We start from the raw sequence: 18,048 nt of genomic DNA, 5'->3' as shown, positions 1-18,048 counted from the left end.
TCAGAACATTAAGAACTGGAGGCATCAATGAAATTAAGGCCCAGCTTTCCCTCTGCAAATGGTTCAGAAAAGCATAATGGATTGTTACTTCCCTTCCTTATCATAAGCCATTATCTGAGACAAATGAATGGCCTTTGGGGGGGGGGAGGCGGAGGTGGAATCAAGGTCTCTCTTAGGTATACCTGACAACAGTTCGAAGCAAAGCAGATCTTGCCTCGTTATGAAAGGTGATCACCACACTAGTGGCTGGCAAATCTATCCGCCATTGTTTCCGTTGACACCTGGAAGACATAATACCCTGTTATTTAAACATAATATTTACATCCCAGGCTTAGCAAACAGCCTTCATCATGAAGCAGTTATCTATTAAACTCGGGTACACACTACATCTACCTAGGAAGAACGCAATATCTTTTTGCGGGTGCAATTATAACCAACTCCTCTTCTGCCACTTTTGGTAGTTGTCTTGGTACAAAACAGACTACGAACGGTCAGTGTCAGATATAGGCAGGTTCAGAAAACTCACAGGACTACCATCATTACAGTATGTCATAAATACTTTTCATGCAACTCAGTATGAAACGAGAGCACTTATTTTACATTAAAAGCATTCAATAAATTAAGCAAATGAGTATATTCTCAATGAAATGCACAGGTTCACAGGCTACCATATGTCTCTTTTAGAATGGCATGTGTCCACTTCTCCCTTTAGTTTTTAAAGCTCCTGTAGCATCCTGGTCTTGCTCATAGATAAAAACAGTTTTCTATTCTAATGAGAAGTTGTAAGGATTGCAACATTCAGAATTTGAAAAACAAAGCTAGCTGTGACAATGTTGAGCCAACTAAACACAGAACCACATCCTTCCAAACCATAAAAATAATGAAATATTCCACCTATGTCAACTCATTTTTCATCACCCCTAATAGCCTGAAATTATTATAATAAACAAAAAGAAGCAAATCCCAAAATACTTCCTGCAGGACTACATAAAGTTAAGCTGTTTAAATCCTCTGACAATAAACCTAAAAAAGACACTACTCTCATTGTATTAGAAGCTAACAGTACTAGAAAATGCTGTATAATGAGTTTATGCTGAAAGCATTACAGTCTGACAGGTCACGATACGCATCGCCATTCATGCAGTAACGTACACCAGTGATGTATTTCTTTACATATCCTTTACTTAATATTAGGGGTAGAGTTATAACAGGCCTAGTTGTCTTGAGACGGGATAAACCTGGCTAGCATACACCTGTAGCAATTCAGCAAATAATTCTGTACTCTATGCAGTATTAATCAAACTAGCTTTTAAGGGAAGAGAGGTAAGTTACATTGCTACCTGAACTTCTAAAACTAGGCCTCTGCCTATATAAAAGGCTTCTCCACACCTGATTAAACATCTGCAACACGCATCATAAACCATGCAACCTTCAACTTCCCGGAATCAGAGCGCGAGCAGCAACGCGCTTCTTGCCCTTGCCCACCCCAAAAAACCCCACAGACCCGCAGTGTTTTTGATACAGCACACCCATAACGTCACACACGTTAGCGCTTGCCATGAAACAAAACATTATTGTGCCATGGTGAACTCACTCGCTCTGAAGAAAAACAAAGCCCATGCCAACCCTACGATAGCCTCGTTTCTCAAACGGTGGGTGTACAAGATGACTTCGTCACTAGTGCCCAGCGTTGAAGCAATAAATCAAACATGTATGCATTCCTAGAAACTGAAGAATTAAGACCTTCTCTATTGTGAGCTTCTGGCAATTCATTTAGATAAGTATAAGACATCCAGCTATAATACACCAAAGCCTATGGTGCCAAAAAAGATACTCTTTTTTTGTGCTAAATTTCAAATTGCCCACAGAGGACCAGTCTACTGTGCATGCAGTTATCACATGAAGCACCTGCATTAGAATAATTTAAAAAGTCACATTAAACTTATACTGATCTTTTTGCAGAAGAGAGCACCTGAGCCAGAGCACATCTTAGGGTAGAATTACTCAAGGCAATGAAGCCTCTCAATTTTAAGAAAACTCAAGAGAAGAGCACTACTGCATATTTCTGAAGGAGAAATTAAGATTTTTAGATTTCCAAATAAAACTGGAGGAGTGTTTCACTGAGTATTTCAGCTCTCAGAAAACCCCTGCTTTAACTGACTCAGTAGCAGTCCTCCTCCTATTCTTCTGTGTCAATAGTGCCACACTTGAAACTCAAACCAAAGAAACAATCTCATCACTTTTGGCACGGAGATTAGACTTTCTTTCCTCAAGTTACAGCACTTAATTTTATGTGCAGAATGACAAAATACATTTGGATAAAACAGAACTTGAACTGAAAACTTCAAATCTAGACCATCAATGCTTAGCGTAGGTCATTAAAATCAGTTAAAACATGAAAAGTACATTCTTTCCCCCAGAAATTTGAGTCACTGGACTAGTTCATATCATTAACAAATTTTCAGAAACCTCTATGGTTTGTTGAAACCATTTTTTTTGACAGAAATATCCACTTTAACCAGTGCAAGGAGAACATTCACCTCAACAGATGTCTGGGTACCAAGGAGACAGGAAAGTTTGTTTCTTCTCTGCTTAAGAATAAAACTTGAGCGTGAGGTCAGAAGCTTCTAATAGTTGCCAAATGAAGAAGAAAACACGGTTTAGTCCAGCTAAAGTACTTACCAGTAATTCTCAAGAATTATGCCAACACATCAGTTAAGAGACACAATCAGAAACCACTGGTCCAAAGTAAGCGTGGCGGACACTGGTCCACAAAAACCATGGGGTAGTTCACCCTTCCTCCCACTTCAGAGACTATTTTACACTGACAGGAGGACAGCTCTGGAAGTTTCCTATTACAACTGTGACACTCACTTTCTGGATCTCCAAAATCTACCATGACAAGGATAGCTCTCAGTTACACGTCATAAACAGACTGCAACAGAAGGAAACCCAGAGGTTTCTCAAAGCTGTTGGAAGTGGCAGTTGTGAGAATCAGCTGGAGTGAGAATCTGCATTCCTGCTCAGACCTCCTCTCTCTCTGCTTCCTTTATGTTGTATCTGCCTGTTTCTCACTTCTCCTTTTTGCTTAAAATAAAGGCAAGCAGAAGCTTAAACAGGCGAACCAAAGTGTTCTCAAGTACTGCTGGCAGCTTTCACAAAAAGCAAGTAGTAAGCTTTGGTCTTAACCCGTTGCTAGTAAAAGTTTGTCCAATGCAGAAAAGACTAAACAATGTAGCATAAAAAAAGAGATGCATGATTATACACACATTTACATATCTAGTGTAGAATCCTGTAAACTGCTTCTAAACAGCCTATACAATTTCAGCAATTAAATAGTATCATTATGTAGTTATTTTAAAGTCAAACAGCCTCTTAGACACATCAATACAATTAATGAAAAGTTGCTTAAGCAGAAACAAGTATTTCCTCATCCAGGTTTCTTTTCTTAAAGAAAAAGATTGTAGCAGCTCCATAAGAGATCTTAGTCTTAACACAGTTGCCTCCAATTTTATGGAAAATAACATGCTTCCAAGTGTCATGTGCTCAGATCTGTAACATATTCTTCATCCTATGGCTATTGCTCTTGCTCTTTCCATTGGACAGTACCCAAACAAATATTTCATGCAACTTTTTCAGCTTCTGCAGTGAATGTCCTTGCCAAAATGGAAGGAAAATTAATTGCAACATGGCCGGGAAAGCATCATGGACAATTTGCAGGAATGATTGCTTCAGTTTGGTTTGGGGTTTTTTGTTTGTTTGGTTGGTTGGGTTTTTTTTCGGCAAAAAGATGACCATTTACAGACTGATGGGCACTTAAATCTGCTCCACAGCAAAGTCTAAGTAATAATCACAGTAGAGATACAGCCTTTCCCTAGAAACATCTCTCTTTCTCTCTCCATTGCAGGGTTCTGTTTCCAGCTCCTTTTATTGAAAACACACAGGCAGGTCAGCATATAATCACAACACTGACAGTTAAAACAAACATAGCCACTGTAATATAATTTGTCTCCTGTCATCTCTCTTATTTAAGTTCTTTTCAAAGTAGAGCATTCGTCTGTTAGACCCACCTGAGAGATTATTAAGTAACTAGAAAAATTCCAAATTCTGCATATCTGAATCATAGAAGCTTCTAGAAGTTGGTGGCTGAGCTTTGCTCTTGTGGGAAAAGAATAACTGATCTAAAAAGTTAAAATGCATTTCTTGTGAAAAAAAAAAAAAGTGATGTGATGAAGAAAACTCAAAAGTAATTTTAAACTCCTCAGTATACCAGGGGCATCGTGCTTTTCACTGCTTTCATGGCAACAAGTGAAACATCAGATTCTTCCTACTTTTCCATTCAATTAACGGCAAATTCTACACGACTAGCTTTATCTACAAATCACCTCCTTAAAGGAACCTAAACCCGTGTTATTATAGAAGGGATTTAAAAATGACACAGTAAGTGTCTGAGTTTTTATACAAATCTCCTTCGCTATGCCATTCCTGATTAAAGAGCTTTATGGAGAAAAACCAGGCACCTTCCTTTTTTCTCTCCCTCTGGTGCCTCCTCCAGCTTCTTCTACCTACAAAGCTGTGAATGTACATTCACCCTAACTGCAGAATTAGTTAGGCAAATTAACTATACACAGTTGGCTAATTTTATGCTTTGAGCCTATGCTTGCCTAGTTTTTAAAACCAAGTTCAACCTGCTTCTGTTATTTTTAAATTATGGAAGTCCTAATGAACAACTGTTGTTTTAATATTAATCAATTCTGCTTAAACAAGATTAGTGCAAGTCACTCAAACCCTTTTTTAAGTTAAAGATTTCTCTACCCACAAGAACATAGTATTTTTCCTTATTATGAAGTGTACTATTTCCTGAAATTGCACAAGCAGCCTGACATAGCAAAAATTTTTAAGCATTTGAAGTGTAATTCTGTCCTATGTTCACTGGGGTGTGCATAAATGGATTCCTTTAGGTCTGGAGTTGACAATCATCACCTACTTAGAACAACAGAATGACAAAGCGACTGAGATCAGAAGGGGCATCTGGAATCTTTTAGTCCAAACTCCCTGCTCAAAGCAGGGTCGGCCACAGCAGGCTGTGCATCGGGCTTTGAATATCCCTAAGGCTGGGGACTTCACACTCTCTCTGGGCAACCTGCTCCACTGTTTGATCATCCTCACAGTGAAAGAGACTTACAAATGTAGGAACCAAGAAAAGCCATCAGATAAACAGGAACAAAAAGAGACTGAAATGCAGCACCAGTTTGGATACAGAATACACACTGATGGAAGCCATGGAAACAGAAAAACTTGAATAAGATTCATTGTTCTTTAACCTACTGTTCAAGGATTGCACTGCAGTTTACTGTTCCTGTCACTTCGAAAGCTGGAGAGCTCCTGTTTTAGAAAAACCACCTGCTGCTCAAAAGCCATAAATACAAAAGGGTTAATCCAAGTCAAACATGGCTCAGTTTAGCACTTACTGATCATGCCTAGTGTCGGGAATACTTCGGTCCATTCGCAGTTTGTCACTTTCTACCTGATTGAACTTGTTGCGGGCATATGGATCCTGACCAGATCGCACCATGGTAGCACCAACATAGGCATCTTGATCAAAGTCTTGCCACCGAACTTTTCCTACAATAGAAAAACAGGAAAATATCCAATTTAATCTTTGTAATTTAAAGAATAGCATTCAGCAATCCAAACACCACTGATGAAATAGCCTGTTTTTTAATTTTGTAACAAAGTAATCAAACTGCAACAGTATTGTTAAGTGTAACATCAACAGCCACTTTTGCCTATTAAATTCCTCTAGAACATCCTGCAAATTAACATGAAATTGAACAATTTTACAGATCTCAGTTTATACAAGTAATCAACAGACCATGCTTCATCTTGCCCATTTTGTTTGTTGGGTTTTTTTAACCTCAACTACCACAACCTCCATTTAAAAAAAAACCCTCCACATATCGCCAGGCATTAATATGGCAGATGAGCTGGCTATAAAGTTATCCAAGAAACATTTATTGTTTAAGATCCAGTCCAGACTTCAAAGACATTATAATTTAATTTACTGTCTCTTTGCATAAATAAAAGCACAGTCAGTTATAATCAAACCATTTGAGGAACAAGCCTTTCAGAAGTACAAGACAACATTATTCTCAAAACCCAGCATTTCACGTAGGCAGAGCACTAAATCGCTCTCCAATACAACCTAATGGCAACCCCCTTTACAATCAGAACTGATTAACTCCTCTTTAACAAGGACTGTGTTATGATGTGAGTGGTTGTGGCACTAACACGGAAAGTTAGACTGGCATCCAGCCACCAAGAACAAAATTTCAGGACTTTCTCCATCTTCAGGTGTAAAACAACAGTATGATATTTACCAAACGTCTTAAAACTATCAATTCTTACCTCTGGTTGAATGTTTACTTTTTGGCCTATTGACAGTCAAACCTGTGTTACCTACAGCAAATTTATACCTCCTTGAACTCAAAATCAGAGCTCAAGTTCTAGTGCAATACAAACATTCTTGTTTTAACATGGATGTGTATGAGAATCTCCTGCAAAGCAAAAGCTGTCTTTTGGGGTCACTATTTATTACAGATTAGAGGAGCTAATATTCATTGTTTTCATCATTAACATACAAAGTTTTTGAGGTACTTTCAATTAAGGTCAGTAAGTAGCAGGCTGCAGAGATGTCACTCCATTCAAGTTCAACTTTCAGACAAATAATATAGCTCAGGCATATCCTAAACTGAGCTGATATGCATAGAGGGGAATACTACTCTGACAGCTATTGATGAGAGTCGGAGGTTGCTCAGATGTTTCAAGGTTTGCACGGCATGGAAGCTACGGTAGGGCTCATTTACAGCTTTCTATCCATAAGCCATGCCCCACCTATGGTGCGTTAACTCCTGCTAGAGGATTCTGATATTGAAAGAACACTTTCCATCATTAAACAAAATAATTGTCTGTTGTTTAACCAGACAAATACTACCAACTTTATTAAAAATTCTCTATAATCTCAGGATCATCTGAGGAGCTCATCTACAAAAGCAACTTGGACCCAAAGTACGATCTGGTTATCAGATGGTAGTGGAGGTTGTAAGACAAAAATATCAAGGTTGGGGGGGAGGTAGTTTTGGGTTGGTTGGTTTGTTTTTAAGAAACTTCCAACATCCAAGTAAAGTCACAGAGTAAGAGAAAAGCGTCCATACTTTTGGATTACTGGTTTAAAAGCTAGCCAGTTAATACTAAGCAACTATCTTTACATCTGAATTACCATCCTGAAGAAGTTAAAACATGCACACAGACACAGAAGCCAGAACTAGAGAGTTAAACAAAAACAAACTGCACAACATTTAATAAGACACTTGGTGAAGCAGCCCAGAGGGAAACTATAGGAAAATAACTGGAGGAAGAAATACAGATTTTCAAATTCCAGTTACTGAAAGAACTCTAAAAAGGACACTTTCCAGCTGCTGTTGGTAGCCCACAGACTGCCAAGAGTTTTCCTTAGCCTTTCAAGTTCATTCTTCAAAATATTTCCAGGAACCTTCTTTGAAAACAAGTTTACACCTCAGCCAGCTACCACACTGCAAATAACCCAATACAGAGTTATTTACAAAAATTACACCAAACCTCACTTGCAACAAAACTATACAAAATGCAAGAATGGCTTGATTCAGGAAACTGGAAGAAGAAACAGAGATCCCAAGATCATCTCCCCATATAACTCTCTACCTTAGCATTTCCCAAAGCTTTTGCAACCTCCTTGGTAACTAAACTACATTATCACCCTTGCTTCTAATTTATAATATAGCTTCAATCTGAAACATACGTTGAATATTTTCTGAAATACAGAACATGTCATGTCACTGCTTTTCTGGTCTAAAAATAAAGATTTTGGTGCATTTTACAAAATCTAATCTACACTTAAAATGCACTTAGATAGGACTTTCAACTTTCAAACACTCCAACTTCCAATGGATTTTAATGCTATGCCTGCTTCAGGACTGCCACCCCCATCCACTCCTCCAAGTTGCCTTCCATCCAGTGGAAAGAGTAGCTAAAACACAGGAGGTCATGAGGGCATCACATCAGTGGTAAGGGTGATGCAGTCGCAAGCATTTTTCTTAAAACAGGTTGTGTTCTTCATGAACTTACAACATGCAGTGTGGGCTGCCCACACGGTTACAAGTGCTAACGGCTCAAGTTAACTGCTGGAAAATGAAAGGCTGATCCAAAGCTAAGCATACTGTGCAGCCTTCCTTTTGCTGAAAGGCTTGCCTGACAATTTATTAACTAAATTTTGAAGTTAGAAGTGATTTAACAAACCTTTTCCAATAATAGGTACTGTTTCTGCTGTATGCTTCCCTCGGGTACACAAATAGGAGCATGTTTGATTTAATTTCTTCTGGGGACTTAGCTGGCTCTGTAGTTTCCTGAGTTTCAATGACTTTGCCAGGTGGAATGAGTATCAGAAAACACAGCTACATTATTTCAAACTTAAATTAAGCAAGTTTGTAACTTCAAATTCAAGAAAATGTGAGTTTGCCTGTACTGAGATCTCACATGGCAATAAATTAATCTTTTAAACTCAACAGTAAATGAACTGCAGAGTTTGCTACCAAATAGACACATCCTGCCTCCCGGCTCCTCCCCCCCCGCCCCTCAAAAAAAAAAACCAAAAAAAATCACTGAACCAGCTAAGAACCTGGAACCAGGGTATGCTGCAGTGCTAAACTTAGTTTTGACAAGAACTGCTTATTTTACAGACTGTTCTGAGCCTGAGAAGCTGAGTAGAAAGAAAAAGGTGAAATCATAGAATTGTTTAGGTTGGAAAAGTCCTTTAAGATCATCGAGTCCAACCATCAACCATGCCCACTAAACCATGTCCTGAAGTGCCTTGTCTACGCGCTTTTTGAACACCTCCAGGGATGGCAACACCACCACTTCCCTGGGCAGCCTGTTCTAATGTGTGACAACCCTTTCAGTAAAGAATTTTTTCCTAATATCCAATCTAAACCTCCCCTGGCACAACTTGAGACCATTTTCTCTTGTCCAATGAAGCTGTTTCTTTTTGTCTCGGGTATTTCCCAACTCTGAAGTTTTGGGAGAAGGCAATCAACAAAAATAGTGCAATTCACTGCTATTATTTTTGATAACAAGCCAGCTGATTTTAAATAGGAAGCACATTTTGATTTTTTTTGCCCTGTAATAAGTAGCTGTATTTTAAAAAAATAGTGCTAGTTTGGTACATTTTATTCCATTCCAGCTTCCACCCAAGTAGAGCTTGATATAAATTATTTAAAATGTATCATTTGCCATTTTCCAAGACTTTAAAACCAGCAAATGCAACACTAGTCCAGAAAGCATAGAGTAAATTTGAGAAGAAAGGAAATCACTTCATAGAGCTAAATTTACTGAAAAGCAGTGACAGCCCACAGAATATAAGAACAAGTGAATTTGGCGTCAGGAGCCAGGAAGGAGGCAAAGCCTGGCTCTGGCTGCAACAGAAGGCCCTGTCAACCATGCGCAATATGAATCAGATCTATTAGGGAAAAGTCAGATAACAGTAAGAGCAGCTCAAAGTGAGATAGAAAAGGAAAGAAAGCACAGCAGATAAATCTGCACACAACCAAGTGGCAGGCAACAAAGAGTAGGAATAGATGGACACAAAATCTCCTAAATAGCTTGCACTCCCTCTTACTGACTCAATACAGCTTAAAACCAGTAGGATACTTGATATAAATACGATTATTTTGACTTACAGTCATTAAGAGATTCCAGATCTTCATTAACTAACAAAAAGAGCTGTTTGAGTAACTGCTGAAACTCCTGTCATGACAGTGAACCAGTTACACAGTTTTGCTTTAGTCATCCATGCAGACAGTTCAGGGTCAGTCTTCCTAACTACAAAAGCTAACATCACTATTTTCACAAAACAAGAAATAGACTTTTGCAGCATATAAAAAAGTCACCAAATGACAAAGGATAGAGAGATACACTCTGATGTACAGAAGGTAAAAAACCCAACAGTTTAATCTTTATATAGAGCCATTTTAAAGACAAAGATAATAAACAATTCCATAATTCCAAGAAGTTCTGAAAGATACTATGCTACATAATGCTGAAACCTAAACTACAGGTCTCCTAGCCTCAGTAGAAAAGCAAGAAAGTTTTGAACCAAACCTCTCCTAAAATTCAATCACTTTGCATTAAAACAGTGCAAAGAATCTGGAGAAATATGAATTCCAAGCTTTATTGCCATAAGGATTCAAAAGTTTGCCTACACGAATTGAAGATAATCAAAATAGTGATTTAAGAGCGCATAATTCTGTGTAGCCTTTGATGTTTGATTCGAGACTCTCGTACTACTGCAGTAACGATTCTCCTGCCTGTTAAGTCAAGCCATAAGAGATTACTAATCAACAGATGAAATGAAAAAGCCTGACCTGCTCTACTTTACACTTGATTTTACTTCTAGCTTCAACCCTCCAGCTTCTGATATCTCTCCCTTTCAACCTGTGACACTTCCCACTTCTTTTAATACTCAAATGGTTACTTAGGACCACTGGGAAAGGAAGGTCTTAGAGGACATGTACAGGGTTTGGCCCAGAATACATAAACATTCAAAAGGGGAAATAAGAATAGTAGCTGGAAGGTACAAAATTGGCTGACCTATAATTCCAGTAACAATATTTGCAGAGAGTTCTATTAAGAGGAAAAAAAATACTTGAAAAGATCTGCCAGAAACCAAGTTAAATAAGCCAGGCTCTTCAACTTTTTAGGATTTATTTCCCAATTCACACACAAAGTAAAGGTTTTGCCAAAAAAGCATACATACATAGCCAGAGTCTTGTTTCTCCTCTCCAGAAAGCTGCTAAGACAAGGCAGGCCAAAGGCTACAGGAAAAAAGCCATGAATGTCAAACAGCTTAGACTGTACCAGGAGTCTAAGACTGTAAAACAAAAATCATAACTCACATGTTATTGGGGATGGAAGCTTCCAGCTGCTTAAAGGAAAGTTTACCTTGGTTAGTTCTTTCTTCAAGACCTCATAGTATTTCAAATGTTTGGCTAAGCCAAATTCGTAAGCCAAATATTCAGATTAATAGAAGAAGAGTAAAACGTGTTGTGAAGCTATCTGATCAGAAGTTGTCCTCCTTGTACAGTAAAATTTTTCAATGCAGTGTAAAATATTCAAATCCATTTTACTATTTCTGTATTCCTTAGTACAATAATTCCAGCTACATATTAAATCTCACGGATGTGAAACAGTTAAGCAGCAAAAGAAGTTTATGGAAGCAGTCACATGAAATGAAGATTCCTTAACACTTAATTTTCCTAGCTCATCCTCAAGGCATAAGAGCATTTCACTCAAATAAAACAAAAATCACGTTGCTCTGTTATTTGCCAGCATGTGACGAATACTGAGCAAGTATGAGAAAAATAAAGGTACACCATCAACACACTCAGGAAAAACTGCCACATCAAAAGCTAGACAAAACTAAAAAAGTATGAACCTTGGCTGAATCTTTAGTTGGAAGCACAGTCCCAAGGCAACTTGCCTGTTGCCTGCCAGCATTATCCATTGAGAGAAACAGACTACTTTTATATGAGAGGCTTTTACGGCAGCTCAAACCTATTGCAGGACAATACAAACATACTAGCAAAGAGTGACGTTCTCTATGGCTTTAAACCCAAAGGAGCAGTGAAGCAGGTAAGATTTAAGAAAGCTGAAGCTTTAAGAATAGAGAAGTACATATTGCTAACATAATCCTAGCACTTCCAAACTACAAAGAATGATTAGAATCAGAACAACTGCTGTGTTTTACAGCTTCCAAGGATAAATGTTTTATGGCTACGGATCTTTCATAACAAATGTTACTGCAATACCTGGAGGTAGCGTCTCCACACTTTGTGCTTTGTCCTCCCCATCATTGCCACGCACGTCTTTCCTTTTGGGGTTGATATCATTTGGGTCCTCCTGAAAAAAGTACATAATCTTTAAAATAATCTCCTTAATTGATTTTATTTTGTTTTCAAAGCAAACAGCAATAACTAAGTTTTGTGGATTTTAAACTCATGAAGTGGTCCAAGAGAGCTAACTTTGGATTTTAAGAGAAAGGATGATTATTTCCTCTATTACTTGAAAAACATAAAAAAAACAGAACAAAAATTTAAGACAGACTTTTGCATTTAATTTATGCAGCGATTCTTATTTGGAAAAAAAAGAAATGTTTAAGAAGGAAATTTATTAGGAAAGATGGAATAATTTTAGTTATTTATTTATTTGTTTGTTTGTTTATTTTTAAATTGGTAATACTCAAATGAGCAATGCAGGCAAAAAGATTAAACAAAATCTGAAGAAAGCCCTACTCTAGCAAAGAACAGCCCAAATAGGAAAGTTATCTGAAAAAGACAAGTCAGGTTATCTAGCAGTTATATCCACAGTGGCAGCCTTACTATTGGAAAAAAACTTCCAAAATATCTTCAAGTCGCTATTTTCATGTGCTCATTTCAATGGAGCTTTTTCTGGGCTTCACAGGCAACTCTGCTGGATTTGTGATTCCAGTAATATTGATAATACCCACGCAGAGAGGGGACAAAAAAGTTTCATCTCCCCCCTCCTCCAATTTCCAACGTTTATTCTGAATTTGTAAATCTCATTTTCCTTTCAACAGAACCCCCCCACACACACTCTTGTATGCTCATTACCACAAAAATACAAGATGTCAAGCTGGAATGATCCCATTATGCATTTGGAAGAAGCAGAGAAGAGGGTAACTTTTTTTTTTTTTTTTAAAAAAGATAATTAGTAACTGTATGCCGATTTGCACACTACGCTTAGCCAACTGATTTAAGTGCCATCAGCTTCTGTTGTTCTTGCACACTTGCCAAAGGAAATTCTGTTTCCTTTTCTACATCTGCACTGAAGAAGTCCCAGTTACAATACCGGTTCTATTTGCACAACCCTGCTAAAGACAATGCCTTTACTACACCATGTAAGAAGATACAATACTATGCCTATACTAATCAATAAGTGCACCTAAATCTTTACTAGGCTCTGCAGCCAAGCAGTGCAGAACAGTTTGTATCTCTTCTAGGAACCTGTCAGAGTCTCCAGAACAGGGTGATGGTGTACAAACCGCATACTGTAAACTGTCTCTGCCATCCCAGCTCCTTAGTCACGTCTGGGAATTCTTTGGGTAGAATAGTAAGCAGGTGAAATGGGCCAAACTTATGCTGGGGAACATTTCAACCAGAAATTATATCATTTCAGCATGTCCCCAAGCATGTCTGAATTTTCCAATGTAAATTCAGCTTAAGTGTCTACATTAAGTAGGCACTAATATTTGGAAATATGTTGAAAAAAGGCATCCAATTTCTAAAATACTGAAATGCAGAACTGAATACTGATGCTATTTTGTTAATAATTTTCAGAAAAAAACAGCTATCTAAACACTAAATCAGTTAAACATGAAATGCTATAAATGCATATTTTTCATAGCATCATGCATCAAGGATACCAGAGAGAAGGAATTTGTCCAGGTTCTTAAACTACATTTCACCATGTTGGTACATGCTTTGGGCCACTGGGCCTCGTGGAGGTCAAGAGCTTTGCTTAAAGAAAGATTTAAGACAACAACAACAAAAAAACCCAAAACCCCCCAAACACTCCCCAAAACACACAACGCATTTCAAGAACATGATCATAGCTCCTGCTGGTGAAGGAAATTGTCTGTCCCTGTGCACTGAGTCCCACCAGCACACTGAAACAGAAGCTTTCTATGGTTCTAGAAAGTTGTATTTCACTAGTTATTTGGCTTTGTGCACCATTTTATAGATAGCAATACTAAGGAAACAATAAATGCAAGTATCAACTGTAGCTGGAAGCAAAATCTTCCGAATAAGAATGTCAAGTTTTGCAAAATTCCACAAAGCTCTTCACTATACAAAATTGCTGTAACAAGTCTAAAAAAAAAATACCTACGTAAGTTGAAAAATAAATGCAACACATCTATTAAGCAATCAAAAAAATTTGGAAGGCTGTCTCCTGTAATTAAACAAAAACTATTGAGTTTAAGTCTCTAAGTCTTTAGGGGGAAAATCTGCCTTCCCATTAATCCTTCTAGCTGAAGAGCTTGTGCCATTAAGCATAATTATTTATCAAGTTCTTTCACTTTGAACTTTGCTGTTGTTGTGTTTTGGGTTTTTTTAATAAACAAACTACCAAAGGCAAAGTTAGATTCAGAGATCTTATAGCTAAATGCCATTTTGAATGCTTATAAATTTGAGGCTTCTAAGAAACTGCTTGGGTACAGCCTTCAGACATTCTAGGGTGAGCCAAGCTGCCAGGATGAAAGTTCCCACCACAGATTGCTGGATGTTCAACTTGCCTCCTAAGCGTCCTTATAAAACAATATAGTGATGGGACAGTATGGGATATTAACCTCGAACCTTTGTGCCCTAGATTAGGGCTTTGTGGTATTTTTCTTCTCCAAAAGAAGTCTATTTTAATTATTTTTAAAAAAAGACTACTCTGCTAAAACTGATGCTCTGTTGTAAGCACCAACTTTCACCCAATGAAGCATTTGGAAAGTACATGTAGGAAACCCATGCCTTTTAGGGGCAAACAATATGTTATATCCTTTAGAGAGAACTCGAGTGCACAAAAGGAGAAGAAAGCAGATGTTAAAACCATAGACATAAATACAACCAGTTTCTTTACATCTCTGACTGTAAATTGCTTCAGCACATTAATCTGGTGCAATACACAAATGAATCGTATGGTCAAAATGACATCCCTATGTTGTCATCATCACAGGACAGAGTTGCTTTTTCAGCTTGCTTGGAGTGAAACAAAATCCCAACTTCTAATGTGATCTTAAAAGGCTGCTTGCATTTGGTGAGTAATCTTCTTGGTAGAAGATAATGCTTGCACCGACAAAAGTCATTCATACAAAAAGCTAAGCTTAAGGCAAGATTGAAAGCAACTGAAACCGTTTAAGAGGAGGCACAGCTCTTTAATCATGAGAGCACAAGAGGGAGATTGAATGAATAAAATTAAAAAGAAAAGGCTAATGCCTCTTTCTATATATTAATACTATTAGTACCTAATACTTTAAAATACTATTTTCCTGACATACTAAAAAAGCTGAAAATATCAGGCTACAACCTAAATATGTAAATGATGTAAATACACATGGACAAGTATTTTGAGCTTACTAAAAGAAATAAAAAGGTAGCTGGCCAACTAGCAGAGACACTAACCAAACATTAGATGCATGTGGAATGCCACTAGAGGAATGCGTTTGGGGTCGTTGTTCATGCAGTTGTTTTCTCAGGCCAGGACACTTATAGCAACACCAAAATAAGTACACACCACCTATAATGCACGTGTTGCAGGGATTTGGCATACATTAATTTTACACATCATATCACTGCTTCCCATTAATTCCTGATTCAGTACCAGATGACATGTGAAGAAAGAAAATTGCAACCTTTCGACTCCATTCAGTGGGAAATCTTAAAACAGTATTGTAGTAATATATTAGGTGTACCAAATAAACCTGAATTAACTGTAATTTTTAAATCCAATTCTCTAAATACCTTTGCTACTCCAAAACCTCAGAGGTTAGGTGATGTACATTTACTTGCCAACTTGTTAAAACATTCCTTGCAAACCATAACCACAATTCATTATGGTTAAATTTATTCAGTTGGGGGGGGGGTAAGGGTTTGGTTTTGGGTTTTTTTTTATGCTGATTAATCACTGAAGTGCAGCAACTTTTTCTTTCAGGATACAGTAAACCTTCTGTGCCTCAGAAAGCCTACATCAGTTTACAAACCTTGCAATTACCCCTTTTCTTTTCCTTCTCAAATCACCCACTCCATTAAGACTACCCTATAGATTAAATTTGAGACATGACAAAGATGCAAGATGAAACTCCAGTGACAAAGATGCAATAGGAAACTCCAGTTTCAGGAGCTAGACTCAAAAAAATTGTTTCTTGAAATGATTAGTGACACATTTGCAGCTGCTCTGACTGGTGCAGGGAAAGGGAGGATGAGGTAGTACAAATGCAAAGCAAGAGTCAAACACATTTTTACAGCATTTCTACACATCTACAACAAGACACGATCATATTCAACAAGAAATTTAAGACTAGTGCCATTTGAGTTTAGAAAGCTGTAATTATATACAGATGTACATTAGTGGATAATTTCATTACCATTACTTAGATCTTCCAGACCACTTACCATTCTGGTTTTGGTATATTTGTTTGCATTGAATACTGTATTCCTTACAAGCACTGCAAAGCAATTAGCATTTTGTCAATTGTTATTTCACTTGGCACAACAACAAAAAAAAAAAAAAAAAAAAAAAAAAATATTAAACTGATCCAAGTCCCTAGGTATTGCTCCTATAAAAAACCCCCCACTTTAAACCACTACTGTTTTTCCTATTTCTGTCTTCCAATACTGTGGGGGTTTTTTTCTTTTAATTAAAGTTTCAAGCATCACGGATTTGACATTTAGCTGCTATGTATTAGATCTCATTATAGCAGAGATTTCTATCCTACACTGGCTTCCTATCAACAAGAGAACAACTTACCAACATGTAACACTACCAAATATATTAAGATACTACACGCCTTACAAGTGGCAACTCAACACAGACTTCAGCAAAGCTTTTGTGGTTGAAAACATCTTAAATGGGAGTTGAATGCGCCTCCAAAACAAGCCATTCCTCTCCCAGGCAACCCAGATGCTGAACAACATGCAACATTCGGGCAAAGGAGATGGTTGGGAGCTATGACTGCACCACGTGCTACCTGGACAGCTCTTCACTGTCTCTTCCATGGAAATGGCAGCAAGACAGATGAAAACATCTCACAGGCTAACGCACAGAGCTATGCAAGCGCTAAAGCCATCCAGCTATCCTAGACACGGTCAAACCAACTGCTTTGCTCATCACCATGTTCCAACACTACTTTTCAAAGAAGTTCACGCAGAATACAAAGTGGGGAATTACACAGAACAAACCATCTTCGTAGCACACACTCAGATAGAATAATTGAGAAACATGGCTTCGTGGGACAAAATGCACGCTAAGGCTTAATATCTGTTTTGGTACTTGCTTTTAAGGTGTTGGCCAAGGGCCAACTGCAGACAGATTTTCTTCACTGATGATTTTCTAAGAGGAAACTGCATACTGGCAACATCTTCAAAGAGCATCATTTGATCCAGCTGGCCTAATACAAGGCTTCGCTGCATCATGCGGTACACATCAGTCAAATCACCATATGATTTTGGAAGGGGTGCTCTCACTGCAGATGACACTCCTCTCAGCACTTCATATACTTCTGTTCTGATCATGTACTTGGGGCCAGATACACAGAAGCACTTTGATGTTATGCAGAGCAGCACTTGGCATTGCAACAGTTTAATGCCTGCTACAATTCAGATCCCTAAACCAAGCATGAAGGCTCCTTACAGAGCTTAGTTAGCTAAGAAAAGGACTGAAAGCTGAGCAGAGTCCGACAGCTGCCTAAGCCACAGATGCAGCCAAAGCCCAATTTTCTTTGCTACTGTTGGCACTTAATATCCGCTTCTCTTCCCCCCCCCCAGTTCCGTTCACAATTTTTTAATTAGACATCACATTAGATGCTTATGGAATAGCTAAGCAGGCTCTGAAGTGCCAGCTCCTCCTAACCCAGGAGAACCTTCAGCAGAGGACAGAGTCCAGCATGTTGGCTTGCTTTCTGACCCAACGCTTGCTTGCTGCCTTCCAAGAGGTCTTCAGAAACACGACTCCAAGTCTCTCTTGCTGTAGTAAATGAATCCAGCTTTCCATGTGCCAGGCAAGCACTCTAGCAATTTAATGTAATTAAAATTACGGGGCACCCATGTCTTCCCTTGTCAGCAAAAATGTTTTGTACGAAACTGAGATAAAGCGTGCTCTGAAATGCCTAGAACACTGCTTCTTAGAGGCAACACGAGCAGGAAATATTCCATAAACAAATGCTGACTTCCTTAGATG

At 38.1% G+C, this 18,048-nt stretch overlaps 1 protein-coding gene across 1 annotated transcript in view; it reads right to left on the bottom strand.

The window, feature by feature from the left end:
• The window catches only part of GALNT2 (polypeptide N-acetylgalactosaminyltransferase 2), a 109,138-nt gene that overhangs the window by 35,266 nt on the left and 55,824 nt on the right, over positions 1 to 18,048 (bottom strand). Inside the window, exons 2-4 of the mRNA XM_030035548.2 lie at positions 11,898 to 11,988; positions 5,472 to 5,625; positions 183 to 281 (exon numbers count right to left, since the gene is read on the bottom strand). Coding sequence (XP_029891408.1) covers positions 183 to 281; positions 5,472 to 5,625; positions 11,898 to 11,988 — 344 coding nt within the window. The remainder of the gene's footprint in view (positions 1 to 182; positions 282 to 5,471; positions 5,626 to 11,897; positions 11,989 to 18,048) is intronic.

The sequence above is a fragment of the Aquila chrysaetos genome, chromosome 13 (assembly GCF_900496995.4).
Source record: "Aquila chrysaetos chrysaetos chromosome 13, bAquChr1.4, whole genome shotgun sequence".
In the NCBI taxonomy this organism is placed as follows: Eukaryota; Metazoa; Chordata; class Aves; order Accipitriformes; family Accipitridae; genus Aquila; species Aquila chrysaetos.
Note: the sequence above shows the minus strand (reverse complement) of the source record. Positions and strands in the feature narration are given on the sequence as shown.